At 41.4% G+C, this 11,908-nt stretch overlaps 1 protein-coding gene across 1 annotated transcript in view; it reads left to right on the top strand.

The window, feature by feature from the left end:
• grhpra (glyoxylate reductase/hydroxypyruvate reductase a) overlaps positions 1-3,467 on the top strand; it is a 10,216-nt gene extending 6,749 nt beyond the window's left edge. Inside the window, exons 6-9 of the mRNA XM_087798884.1 lie at positions 298-399; positions 1,914-2,049; positions 2,109-2,239; positions 3,206-3,467. Of these exons, the coding sequence (XP_087655010.1) occupies positions 298-399; positions 1,914-2,049; positions 2,109-2,239; positions 3,206-3,327 (491 nt within the window). The 3' untranslated portion in view covers positions 3,328-3,467. The remainder of the gene's footprint in view (positions 1-297; positions 400-1,913; positions 2,050-2,108; positions 2,240-3,205) is intronic.
• Positions 3,468-11,908: the final 8,441 nt, after the last annotated feature.

Below are 11,908 nucleotides of genomic sequence, written 5' to 3'. Positions count from 1 at the left end.
AGCTGAGTAGGACGTAATGACTGCTGCCATCTAGAGGCCGGAAGATTAATTGCAATACAGTAATGAACAAACACTGTGATTATTTTTTAATTGTATATTATGTTAATTGTAAATAGAAATAGTTTTTTATTTTATTAAAAAAAAATGACAATGATTCAAATAAATTAGGATTTAAAAAATGCCCCCAAAATGAATGCGCTTCTCGATATTGTATCGAAGTCTTCTTTCACCTCGACCTGTAGCTCTGGACACGACGAACTGACTTCAAGGATAAACTGTGTTCATGTCGATCCTCAGGTCAGGCTATCGCTCGCAGACTCCTGCCCTTCGGCGTGAAGCGACTGCTGTACTCGGGGAGAACTTCCAGACCTGAAGCTGCCGAGCTCCACGCAGAGTTTGGTGAGGAAACGAACGAACATCTCTTAACTCAGGAAAACGTTATCATGACACGATCTGGAGCTCGTTTTTGTGTTTTCTCGTTCACACTTTTGTAACAGTTTATATTCATGTCTAAACAAGAAGGATGTGTTTCGCCTGCAGTTCATACTAAACTCTGCAGCCAGAATTCTGAGCCGCTCTAGTAGAAGAACTCACATTTCTCCTTCAAACTCTTCACTGGCTGCTCTAGTAGAAGAACTCACATTTCTCCTTCAAACTCTTCACTGGCTGCTCTAGTAGAAGAACTCACATTTCTCCTTCAAACTCTTCACTGGCTGCTCTAGTAGAAGAACTCACATTTCTCCTTCAAACTCTTCACTGGCTGCTCTAGTAGAAGAACTCACATTTCTCCTTCAAACTCTTCACTGGCTGCTCTAGTAGAAGAACTCACATTTCTCCTTCAAACTCTTCACTGGCTGCTCTAGTAGAAGAACTCACATTTCTCCTTCAAACTCTTCACTGGCTGCTCTAGTAGAAGAACTCACATTTCTCCTTCAAACTCTTCACTGGCTGCTCTAGTAGAAGAACTCACATTTCTCCTTCAAACTCTTCACTGGCTGCTCTAGTAGAAGAACTCACATTTCTCCTTCAAACTCTTCACTGGCTGCTCTAGTAGAAGAACTCACATTTCTCCTTCAAACTCTTCACTGGCTGCTCTAGTAGAAGAACTCACATTTCTCCTTCAAACTCTTCACTGGCTGCTCTAGTAGAAGAACTCACATTTCTCCTTCAAACTCTTCACTGGCTGCTCTAGTAGAAGAACTCACATTTCTCCTTCAAACTCTTCACTGGCCGCTCTAGTAGAAGAACTCACATTTCTCCTTCAAACTCTTCACTGGCTGCTCTAGTAGAAGAACTCACATTTCTCCTTCAAACTCTTCACTGGCTGCTCTAGTAGAAGAACTCACATTTCTCCTTCAAACTCTTCACTGGCTGCTCTAGTAGAAGAACTCACATTTCTCCTTCAAACTCTTCACTGGCTGCTCTAGTAGAAGAACTCACATTTCTCCTTCAAACTCTTCACTGGCTGCTCTAGTAGAAGAACTCACATTTCTCCTTCAAACTCTTCACTGGCTGCTCTAGTAGAAGAACTAACATTTCTCCTTCAAACTCTTCACTGGCTGCCAGTTTCTTTCGGGATCGTTTTAAAATTCTGGTTCTTACTTTCAGATCTATTCATGGTCAGACCTTCCATCAGTGATCTGATCCAGACTTACACCCCAGCTCGGGCTCTGAGGTCTGTGGATCAGAATCTACTGATGGTTCCTGAACACGCACCTGAACATCTGAAGACACTTTTATTCGTGCTTTTCCTTGATTCTCTGAGACTCTTGTGTTCGTCTCAGTGTTATCTTGAACTTTTAGTTATATATTTTATTGAGTATTGTTTTGATTGTTTAAGCGTCTTGTGACCCTGGTCTGGAAAAGCTCTACAAATATGACTTCCTTCAGCGAATGATCTGCTCGTCCTTCAGTTCCTCTGGACACGCTGGTCTCCGAGAGCGACTTCATCGTCGTGTCCTGCTCTCTGACGCCGGAGAGCAGAGGCTTGATCGACGAAGGATTATTCGGGAAGATGAAAAAAACCGCCGTCTTCATCAACACCAGCAGGTGGGTCACGGTGACCCCCCAGAGTGCGGTCGCGTTGATCCGACGCCGTGTCTCCACAGGGGGGCGGTGGTGAACCAGGAGCATCTGTACCAGGCTCTGAGCAGTGGAAGGATCGCCGCCGCCGGTCTGGACGTCACGACACCCGAGCCGCTGCCACCCGATCACCCTCTGCTGACCCTGAAGAACTGTGGTGAGTTCAAGGTCGTACGCCCGTCACTCAAATCTGGTTCTTTATCTGTCAATCAAAGGTTTAGGTTGATTTATAATAAAAAATGTCTTCAGAAAAAGTCACTTTAATCAAAATAAAAATGTAAAAGTTTCTTCAATTAAATAAAAATATAAAAGTTGGTTCAATTAAAGTATAAATATTTTCCAAAAATATATTACATTTGGTTTTATTAAAATAAAAACATTTTCAATAAAATTATAAAATTTGCTTCAATTAAAGTAAATGATATTTTCTATAAAATAACATTTGCTTTAATTAAAATAAAAATATTTTCAAAAAAATATATAAAAATTGCTTCATTTTAAATAAAAATTTAAATAAAATTATAAAATTTGCTTCAATTAAAATAACAAATATTTTCAATACAATTATAAAATTTGCTTAAATAAATAAATAAAAAAATCAATAAAATATAAAAAAAATGCTTCATTTTAAATAAAAATATTTCAATAAAATTTGCTTGAATTAAAGTAAAAAATATTTTCAATAAAATGACAAAATTTGCTTCAATTGAAATCAAAATGTTTCAATAAAATGATACAATTTGCTTCAATTAAAATAAAACATATTTTCAAAAATATTATAATAATTTGCTTCAAATAAAATAAAACATATTTTCAATAAAATTATAAAAAATGTGCTTCAATTAAAATAAAAAATATTTTAATAAAAATATGAAAGTTGCTTCAATTAAAATAAAAATATTTTAATAAAAATATGAAAGTTGCTTCAAAAAATGACCCAAACACAAAAGTGACTTCAATCATAGAAAACAATTATAAAATAAATAAATAAAAATAAAACTTTGTGTGTAATAATATAGAAACAAACTGCTATAGATATAGAACACGGAGCTCAGTACTGTTTATTTACACAGAACCATGAAACATCCTCTGAGAGACTCTTGTGTTGTGTTGTGTTGTGTAGTTGTGTTGCCTCACATCGGCAGCGCCACACACTCCACCAGATCAACCATGACGACCTTGTCCGTCCACAACCTGTTGGGGGGAATCCAAGGGACGGAGATGCCCAAAGAACTGATGTTCTAGAAGAAACGAGAAAGTTCCGTCCATCGACATCAAACCTTTTGGTCAAACAATATGTTTACATTAAAAGTATTTAAACTCATGAAAAGTTGTTTTTTTCAAACTGATCCAAAAATTACCAACCCAACATTTTTTTGGTTTTATTAATTATAATTTAACGATGCACCTGTTTTAGATTATTTTTTTTATTTTTTTAAACGCTTATGTTTTTTAAATAAATGAATGAAACATTAATTAACACATGGAGTTTGATATTATAATTCCAATTGTTTTAAAATATATTTTCTAAATTCAATATTTTTAATTCATAGCCTTTTAAATAATGTTGGTATTAAAGCGACACCAGACAAAACCAACAGAGCGCCGAGCTACTGGATCGATCTTTCAGCCAATCATGTAAATCAGTGCCAATCAGAATTTGAATGGTTGAAGACATTTTTTTCAAGTATTGAAAGGTTCAATTCAATTATTCAATATTTGTTTTATTTTATTTCAATTATTCAATATTTGTTTCATTTTAATTCCAATTATTCAGTATTTGTTATATTTTATTTCAATTATTTAATATTTGTTATATTTTAATTCCAATTATTCAATATTTGTTATATTTTATTTCAATTATTCAATATTTGTTTCATTTTAATTCCAATTATTCAGTATTTGTTATATTTTATTTCAATTATTTAATATTTGTTACATTTTATTTCAATTATTTAATATTTGTTATATTTTAATTCCAATTATTCAATATTTGTTATATTTTATTTCAATTATTCAATATTTGTTTCATTTTAATTCCAATTATTCAGTATTTGTTATATTTTATTTCAATTATTTAATATTTGTTTCATTTTAATTCCAATTATTCAATATTTGTTATATTTTATTTCAATTATTTAATATTTGTTATATTTTATTTCAATTATTTAATATTTGTTATATTTTAATTCCAATTATTCAATATTTGTTATATTTTATTTCAATTATTCAATATTTGTTTCATTTTAATTCCAATTATTCAGTATTTGTTATATTTTATTTCAATTATTTAATATTTGTTTCATTTTAATTCCAATTATTCAATATTTGTTATATTTTATTTCAATTATTTAATATTTGTTATATTTTAATTCCAATTATTCAATATTTGTTATATTTTAATTCCAATTATTCAATATTTGTTATATTTTATTTCAATTATTTAATATTTGTTTCATTTTAATTCCAATTATTCAGTATTTGTTATATTTTATTTCAATTATTTAATATTTGTTTCATTTTAATTCCAATTATTCAATATTTGTTATATTTTATTTCAATTATTTAATATTTGTTATATTTTAATTCCAATTATTCAATATTTGTTATATTTTAATTCCAATTATTCAATATTTGTTATATTTTATTTCAATTATTTAATATTTGTTTCATTTTAATTCCAATTATTCAGTATTTGTTATATTTTATTTCAATTATTTAATATTTGTTTCATTTTAATTTCAATTATTTAATATTTGTTATATTTTAATTCCAATTATTCAATATTTGTTATATTTTAATTCCAATTATTCAATATTTGTTATATTTTATTTCAATTATTTAATATTTGTTTCATTTTAATTCCAATTATTCAGTATTTGTTATATTTTATTTCAATTATTTAATATTTGTTTCATTTTAATTCCAATTATTTAATATTTGTTTCATTTTAATTCCAATTATTCAATATTTGTTTTAGAATTAGCTCATATCTGGTGAGACTGACTCTCTTTATAAAGATTGTTTTGTGAAAAAATGCAATTTTTTTCTAAATAAATCCCAATGATTTCTCTTTTCGTGATCAGAAAACAATGCAAACATCAATTGAGACGGAATTAACAGTTTATAATCGTTCTTTTAAAATATTCTACCGATCACACTGTTGTAAAGGAGTTCACACGAGTGTAAATGTTTATATTTGTCATAAGTTAAGACAAATTCTTTATTAACAGAGACGATCTTGTTTGAAACCTCATGAGAGGTTATACATGTATAACTACGTTGACATGTGTAACTACAATATAATTAACACGTGCTTTGGCTAAAAATGGAATCGAGTCAGTGAAGCTGTGGAGCTCACCATCAGAGTGAAGCTGTGGAGCTCACCATCAGAGTGAAGCTGTGGAGCTCACCATCAGAGTGAAGCTGTGGAGCTCACCATCAGAGTGAAGCTGTGGAGCTCACCATCGGAGTGAAGCTGTGGAGCTCACCATCGGAGTGAAGCTGTGGAGCTCACCATCGGAGTGAAGCTGTGGAGCTCACCATCAGAGTGAAGCTGTGGAGCTCACCATCGGAGTGAAGCTGTGGAGCTCACCATCAGAGTGAAGCTGTGGAGCTCACCATCGGAGTGAAGCTGTGGAGCTCACCATCGGAGTGAAGCTGTGGAGCTCACCATCAGAGTGAAGCTGTGGAGCTCACCATCAGAGTGAAGCTGTGGAGCTCACCATCAGAGTGAAGCTGTGGAGCTCACCATCGGAGTGAAGCTGTGGAGCTCACCATCGGAGTGAAGCTGTGGAGCTCACCATCGGAGTGAAGCTGTGGAGCTCACCATCAGAGTGAAGCTGTGGAGCTCACCATCGGAGTGAAGCTGTGGAGCTCACCATCAGAGTGAAGCTGTGGAGCTCACCATCAGAGTGAAGCTGTGGAGCTCACCATCAGAGTGAAGCTGTGGAGCTCACCATCGGAGTGAAGCTGTGGAGCTCACCATCGGAGTGAAGCTGTGGAGCTCACCATCGGAGTGAAGCTGTGGAGCTCACCATCAGAGTGAAGCTGTGGAGCTCACCATCAGAGTGAAGCTGTGGAGCTCACCATCGGAGTGAAGCTGTGGAGCTCACCATCGGAGTGAAGCTGTGGAGCTGACCATCAGAGTGAAGCTGTGGAGCTCACCATCGGAGTGAAGCTGTGGAGCTCACCATCAGAGTGAAGCTGTGGAGCTCACCATCGGAGTGAAGCTGTGGAGCTCACCATCGGAGTGAAGCTGTGGAGATCACCATCGGAGTGAAGCTGTGGAGCTCACCATCGGAGTGAAGCTGTGGAGCTCACCATCAGAGTGAAGCTGTGGAGATCACCATCGGAGTGAAGCTGTGGAGATCACCATCGGAGTGAAGCTGTGGAGCTCACCATCAGAGTGTTGCCGACATCAAGCGTTGACGGGGGACAGGGAAGCAAAAGTGACGCAAATGGCGTGAAAATCTGACATAGTGAAAAGTTCATGTAGACTCCACTTTCCACAAAACACCAGGGCTGTGTCTCAAATCGCATACTAGCGTACTCAAAGTTAGTATTTTTAGTGCTTTAGTGCGTCTCAATTCTTATTTTGCGAAATTTAGTGCGCCATGCACACTAAATTGGCGTACTAACACGCCCACAAAACTGAGTATGGTTCGATGGACACTTACCACACTAAACAGCTCCATCTTAATGACGTTTTAAACGGTTAGTTACGTCATATATAAATGCATATATATATATACGTACAGGTGTATTTTCAGCAGCAGTAGGAGGATAAACACGTCTTCGCTGCTGATATCAGCTTAAATATCTCGCGAATATTTAGATTCTCATATTTTTTCTTTATTTCTTTTTCCAAACTTGCAAAATGTGCTGCCAGCAGGTGGCGATAGTGTTCCTACAGCTGGTTGAAATCATCATTAAATAGTAGTAGAAGAAGAAGCTGTCGCGTCATTTCCTGTTAGTGTGTAGCAGCAGAGTTTGATTTGAGACATACTATCCGTGGAGGATTTGCGTACTAGTTAGTACGTACACTATCCTGATGCACACTAACTTCTAGTATACTAAGAGTAGTATGCGATTTGAGACACAGCACAGCTCATAGTGAGGTGACTTTTGTGAAATTTATATTTGATCTTTTTTTTTCTCACTCATCTTGATTCACTTTGGTTTGTTTCGGAGACGACTTGTTATTTTGAAAAGAAGTTAAAAAACAGTGTTTTTATGCTGTTATATGACTTTAAACTATTTTAATGTGATGTTAATATTTGCCAGGTAACTTATATTATTAAGTGCCAGGTTTTGAGAAAATTAACTGATAAAAGTGAAAAAGTAAATTGAATGAAGCAATACTTATGTTTTCAGCTGAACTGCATAAAAATAGTGTGAATCATGTGAGTTCACGACAGTTTCCGTTGATGCTTCACATCTGATAAAGCAGGAAGTAGACGTAGAACCTCCTGATGATATCGTCTAGTTCCAGGAATCGTAGGCGAGAAGCAACTGATGGTGAAGAGATTGACATCATGAAGTCGCAGCAGAGTCGACTCTCACTCACAGACGAAGACATGGCTGCTCTGATCCTGCTGCTGGTGGCGTTCTTCTCCAACAACATCCTCGCTGAGGTCCTCAAGATGGAAGGAGTCTCTCATCACTTCATCCTGAACAGAACAGCTGATGACGTCTGCTTGATCTCAAGATGGATCGGTGAGGAGAAGGAACTTCTGTGGAACTCTTCACAGGATCAAGACTTCAGTCTGGAGACAAAAGATTATGACTACAATCTGCAGACAGGAGCTTCTTATACAATAAACACTCTGAAGGTTTCAGACTCGGGTCAGTACCAAGAACAGTGCTGGACCCAGAACAACGTGACGCACGAGAGGAACTTCACTCTCCTGGTTTGTGACACACGGAATATGAGACTTCAGTCCTTTTACCCTTATGTTGGACAGACACTGGAGCTGAACTGTGACGGTGCGGGACCAAACCAGAGTGTCCAGTGGGCTTTAGGTCAATCTAACCACAGAACAATAAACTTTGAATTAGCTTTAATCGATGATGAAACATCTTCAATACACAAACTACAGCAAGTGAAGAACAAAACATCTCTTCTGGTAACGTTTGACAGAAGTTCTGGTCTGTTCTTTTATTACTGTCTGGAGAAGAACCATCAGAGCTGTGAACTACTGGAAGAGTTTTATGTTTCTATACAAGATAATTACATTCACAGGTGGGTGGGAGAGAGTCTGGAGCTGAACTGCTCTGACTTCAGTGGAAACGAACAACATGTGTGGAAGATTTATTCAGAGACAGAAGAGAGAGAGAGTCTCAACTACACTCTGATGTTTCCATCACTGACCTTGGACCACACAGGTAGATACACCTGTGAGCGCGGTGATCAGTTTATTCATTACTTCCTGTATATGTGTCCTGAGTCCGACCCGCCTGCTGATGTGTTCTTCACTGGAGGAGAGAACGTGACTCTACGATGTGACTGGAAACAGCCTGATGAGATCCGCTGGTTCATGAAGACAAACAGAACCGAAGGAAGAACATCACGTGTATATCAAGGACAAGTAGACAGAATCTTTCGTTCCGACACGAGCCTGGTGATCACTAACATCTCTCTGGAACACAGCGGAGAGTTCTGGTGTGTGATCATGAAAGACGATCATTGTGTGTTCACATCTAAAACCCTCGTAATGTTCGGAGAGCCAGAGGTTGATCACCATCTGGTGCGGTCTGTGATGCTCAGTGTTGTGATCTTCATGATGTGTGTTGTTGTTGTTGTTGTTGTTGTTGTTGTGGTCCAGAGGAGCAGGAGTAGAGAGCAGCTCCCAGCACCTGTGGAGGAGGTGGAGATGTTGGAAGTGTCTCCAGCAGATGTTCAGCCAGAGACTCTCTGAGGCGTCAACATGATCCACGAGTGTTTGGATGAATCTTTCTTTGACTGTTTGTTTGTAATCATTGTGACTCTTGTTTCCTCTTCAGTGTCAATAAAGTTGAACAATTGACCTCCAATAAAAGACTCCAGTTTTCTTTGTGTAGAGATGAAGTCGATGAGTTTACGTCACATATTATTCTGACTTTTTTCTTCCTGTTTTCCTTCTTTTTGTTCCTCGGTCTGGTTCTCTACATGTTTCTGAATTATTTCTCTTTTTTCAAACATTTTCTCCAGAAAACAAGGTCAATAACCCCTGAGTTATCTATCATAACCTCAGGTTCTACGAGTTGGTGCGAAGCCCTCTAACGACTTCGCTATTGGTTTACCCCGAGGCACCGCCTCGTCTCTGAGAAAGCTTAATGAACTCGCCACCCAGCAGGGGGCAGTCCACTTCCTATAAAGGCGGGAAGCACCCGCCGCACTTTCTCCAACTGAAACTCAGCGAGAAGGGCGGCCGCTGGGCGACGAGGTTAGAGGGCTTCGCACAAACTCGTAGAACCTGAGGTTATGATAGATAACTCAGGGGTTCTACGTCATTGGTGCTCCGCCCTCTAACGGCTTCGCTATTGGTTTAACCCAAAGGCGAAGCCTGACGGGATAAATGTACCCCCAGCTGGACGCCGCTCCTGAAGCAGCATCGCTAGGGCCCCGCCGGCCCAGGATCCAAATCCACTGGAGCCGTGGGCCCTGAGGGGGGCACAGCAGCGCTCAAAACCGTATGAGCTACTGATCCCGCCATTACGTCGAGGAGATAGGCCTTAGCAAAGGTAGACGTGGACGCCCAAGAGGCAGCTGAGCAGATATCCTCTGCTGCCACACCCCGCAAAAGAGCCACTGAGGCTGCCACGCCACGGGTGGAGTGTGCCCTCAGACCGCTAGGAGCGGATCCACCCGCTGCTCGGTAGGCCCGGATAATGGCCGATCTCACCCAATGAGAGAACCTCTGGGAGGAGACCGCCTCTCCCCGTCGGCATCTACCGTGGCAGACAAAGAGGGCATCAGAGCGCCCAAACACAGCCACCCGCCGCAAGTAACAGGCCAACGCCCTCACTGGACACAACAGGTGGAGACGTTCCTGACCCGGGTCCGAGTGGGGCGGCGGATGAAAGGCCCGCAGCGTGAAGGTCGTCGCCCGGAACAAGGAACTCAGAATCTTTGGGCGGAACGCTGGGTTAGGACGCAAAGACACCGAAGACTCCTCGACGCCAAAGGAAAGACACTCAGGGCTAATGGAAAGGGCACAAAGCTCACTTGCTCTCTTCGTGGTTGTTAGTGCCAGAAGGAGTGATACCTTGAAAGACAAGATATCCAGTGGGACTTGGTCAAGAGGCTCGAAGGTCGGGCCTGTGAGAGAGTCCAGTACCAACTGGAGATCCCACTGAGGGCTGGAAGGCCTTGCAGGAGGTCGAAGCCTGCAGGCACCCCGCAGGAAACGTGCCACCAAGGGGTGGGCGCGAACCGAAGCACCCTCAAAACCGACATGCCTCGTCGCTATGGCTGATGCAAACACTCTCAGTGTCGCCACAGTTATCCAGCAAATGTTGCAGGAAAGACAGGATAGCGGAGACCAAACAAGAGCTGGGGTCCAAGGACCTGTCTGAACACCAGCGGGAGAAAATCCCCCACTTTGAGGCATAAAGCCTGCGTGTTGACGGGGCCCGGGCGTTCTCCAGCGTGTGGAGAACGTCCGGGTCCAAAGTCCCGATCAGCTCGTGCAGGAACCACACCTTGAGAGGCCGGCCCAGCACCGGGGGCGCTGTCAGAGTCCCCCCTGCCTGACACAGGGCAGCGGGGCCCCAAGGGATGGCCCACGGGGCCCCGACCGCCATGCGCACCAGCTCTGGGAACAAGAGTGCCCCCGGGGAGTCTGGTGCTACTAGTATTAACCTCAGCCCCCCCCGCCTCGCCCTCCGAATCAAGGGGAGAAGGAGCCACGGAGGAGGGAAGGCGAACAGTAGACCGACCAGCCACCTTGACTGGGCTAAAGCGTCCACGCCTAGTGGGGGGCAATCCGAAGCCCTGAGGGAGAACCAAAGAGGGCATTTGAAGTTCTCCTTGCTGGCGAAGAGGTCTGCAACCGGGTGACCGAACCGAGACCAGATCTCGCTCGCCACTGCCTCGGACAGACCCCATTCGTCCTGGCCAAATCTTCTTTGCCACACTCAGAAGGGCTGGGGATCTGACTCCACCTTGGCGATTTACGTACGCCACGGCGGTGGAGCTGTCGGATAGTACTAGGACGTTGGACCGTGACAGTTGGGGAGAGAGGTGAAGCAGGACATTGTGAATCGCCTTCAGCTCTAGCCAGTTTATGTGTCTGAGCACCGGACTGCTCCAGACCCCACTGGCATAGGCCTGACCCGAGGTGCCTCCCCAACCTGTCAGAGAAGCGTCTGTAAACACTTGAGTGTAACGAAGGACGCAACCCAATGGAACTCTCCGCCTGAGGTTGGCTAGAGAGTTCCAAAACTGGATGTCCTGCAAAACCCGAGCGGGAAGGCGCACTTCCCGACCTCTTTCCCGCTTGAGGTCTAGCTTGAGATGACCAAACCATCTCTGAAGCTCCCTCATGTGCAGCAAGCCCAGCCGAACTACCGTGTGGGCTGCTGCCATGAGCCCCAGGAGGGACATAACAGTGCCTGCTGTTGTCACGTGACACCGAGCTTCCAGCAACTGTGTTGTCAGTCGGAGAATGGGCTGGATACGCACGTCCGGGAGGCGCGCGTATCCCTCCTCCGAGTTCAACAGTACCCCCAGGTAAACTAACTGTTGAACTGGAGTCAGAGCGCTCTTGCTGAGGTTCACTGTGAACCCCAGGGTGGCAATATGGCTCAACACCTTCTGTGTGTGAGCATAACTTTCTACCTC

Source organism: Callionymus lyra, chromosome 9, assembly GCF_982586985.1.
Source record: "Callionymus lyra chromosome 9, fCalLyr1.hap1.1, whole genome shotgun sequence".
NCBI classification, from domain to species: Eukaryota; Metazoa; Chordata; class Actinopteri; order Syngnathiformes; family Callionymidae; genus Callionymus; species Callionymus lyra.
Note: the sequence above shows the minus strand (reverse complement) of the source record. Positions and strands in the feature narration are given on the sequence as shown.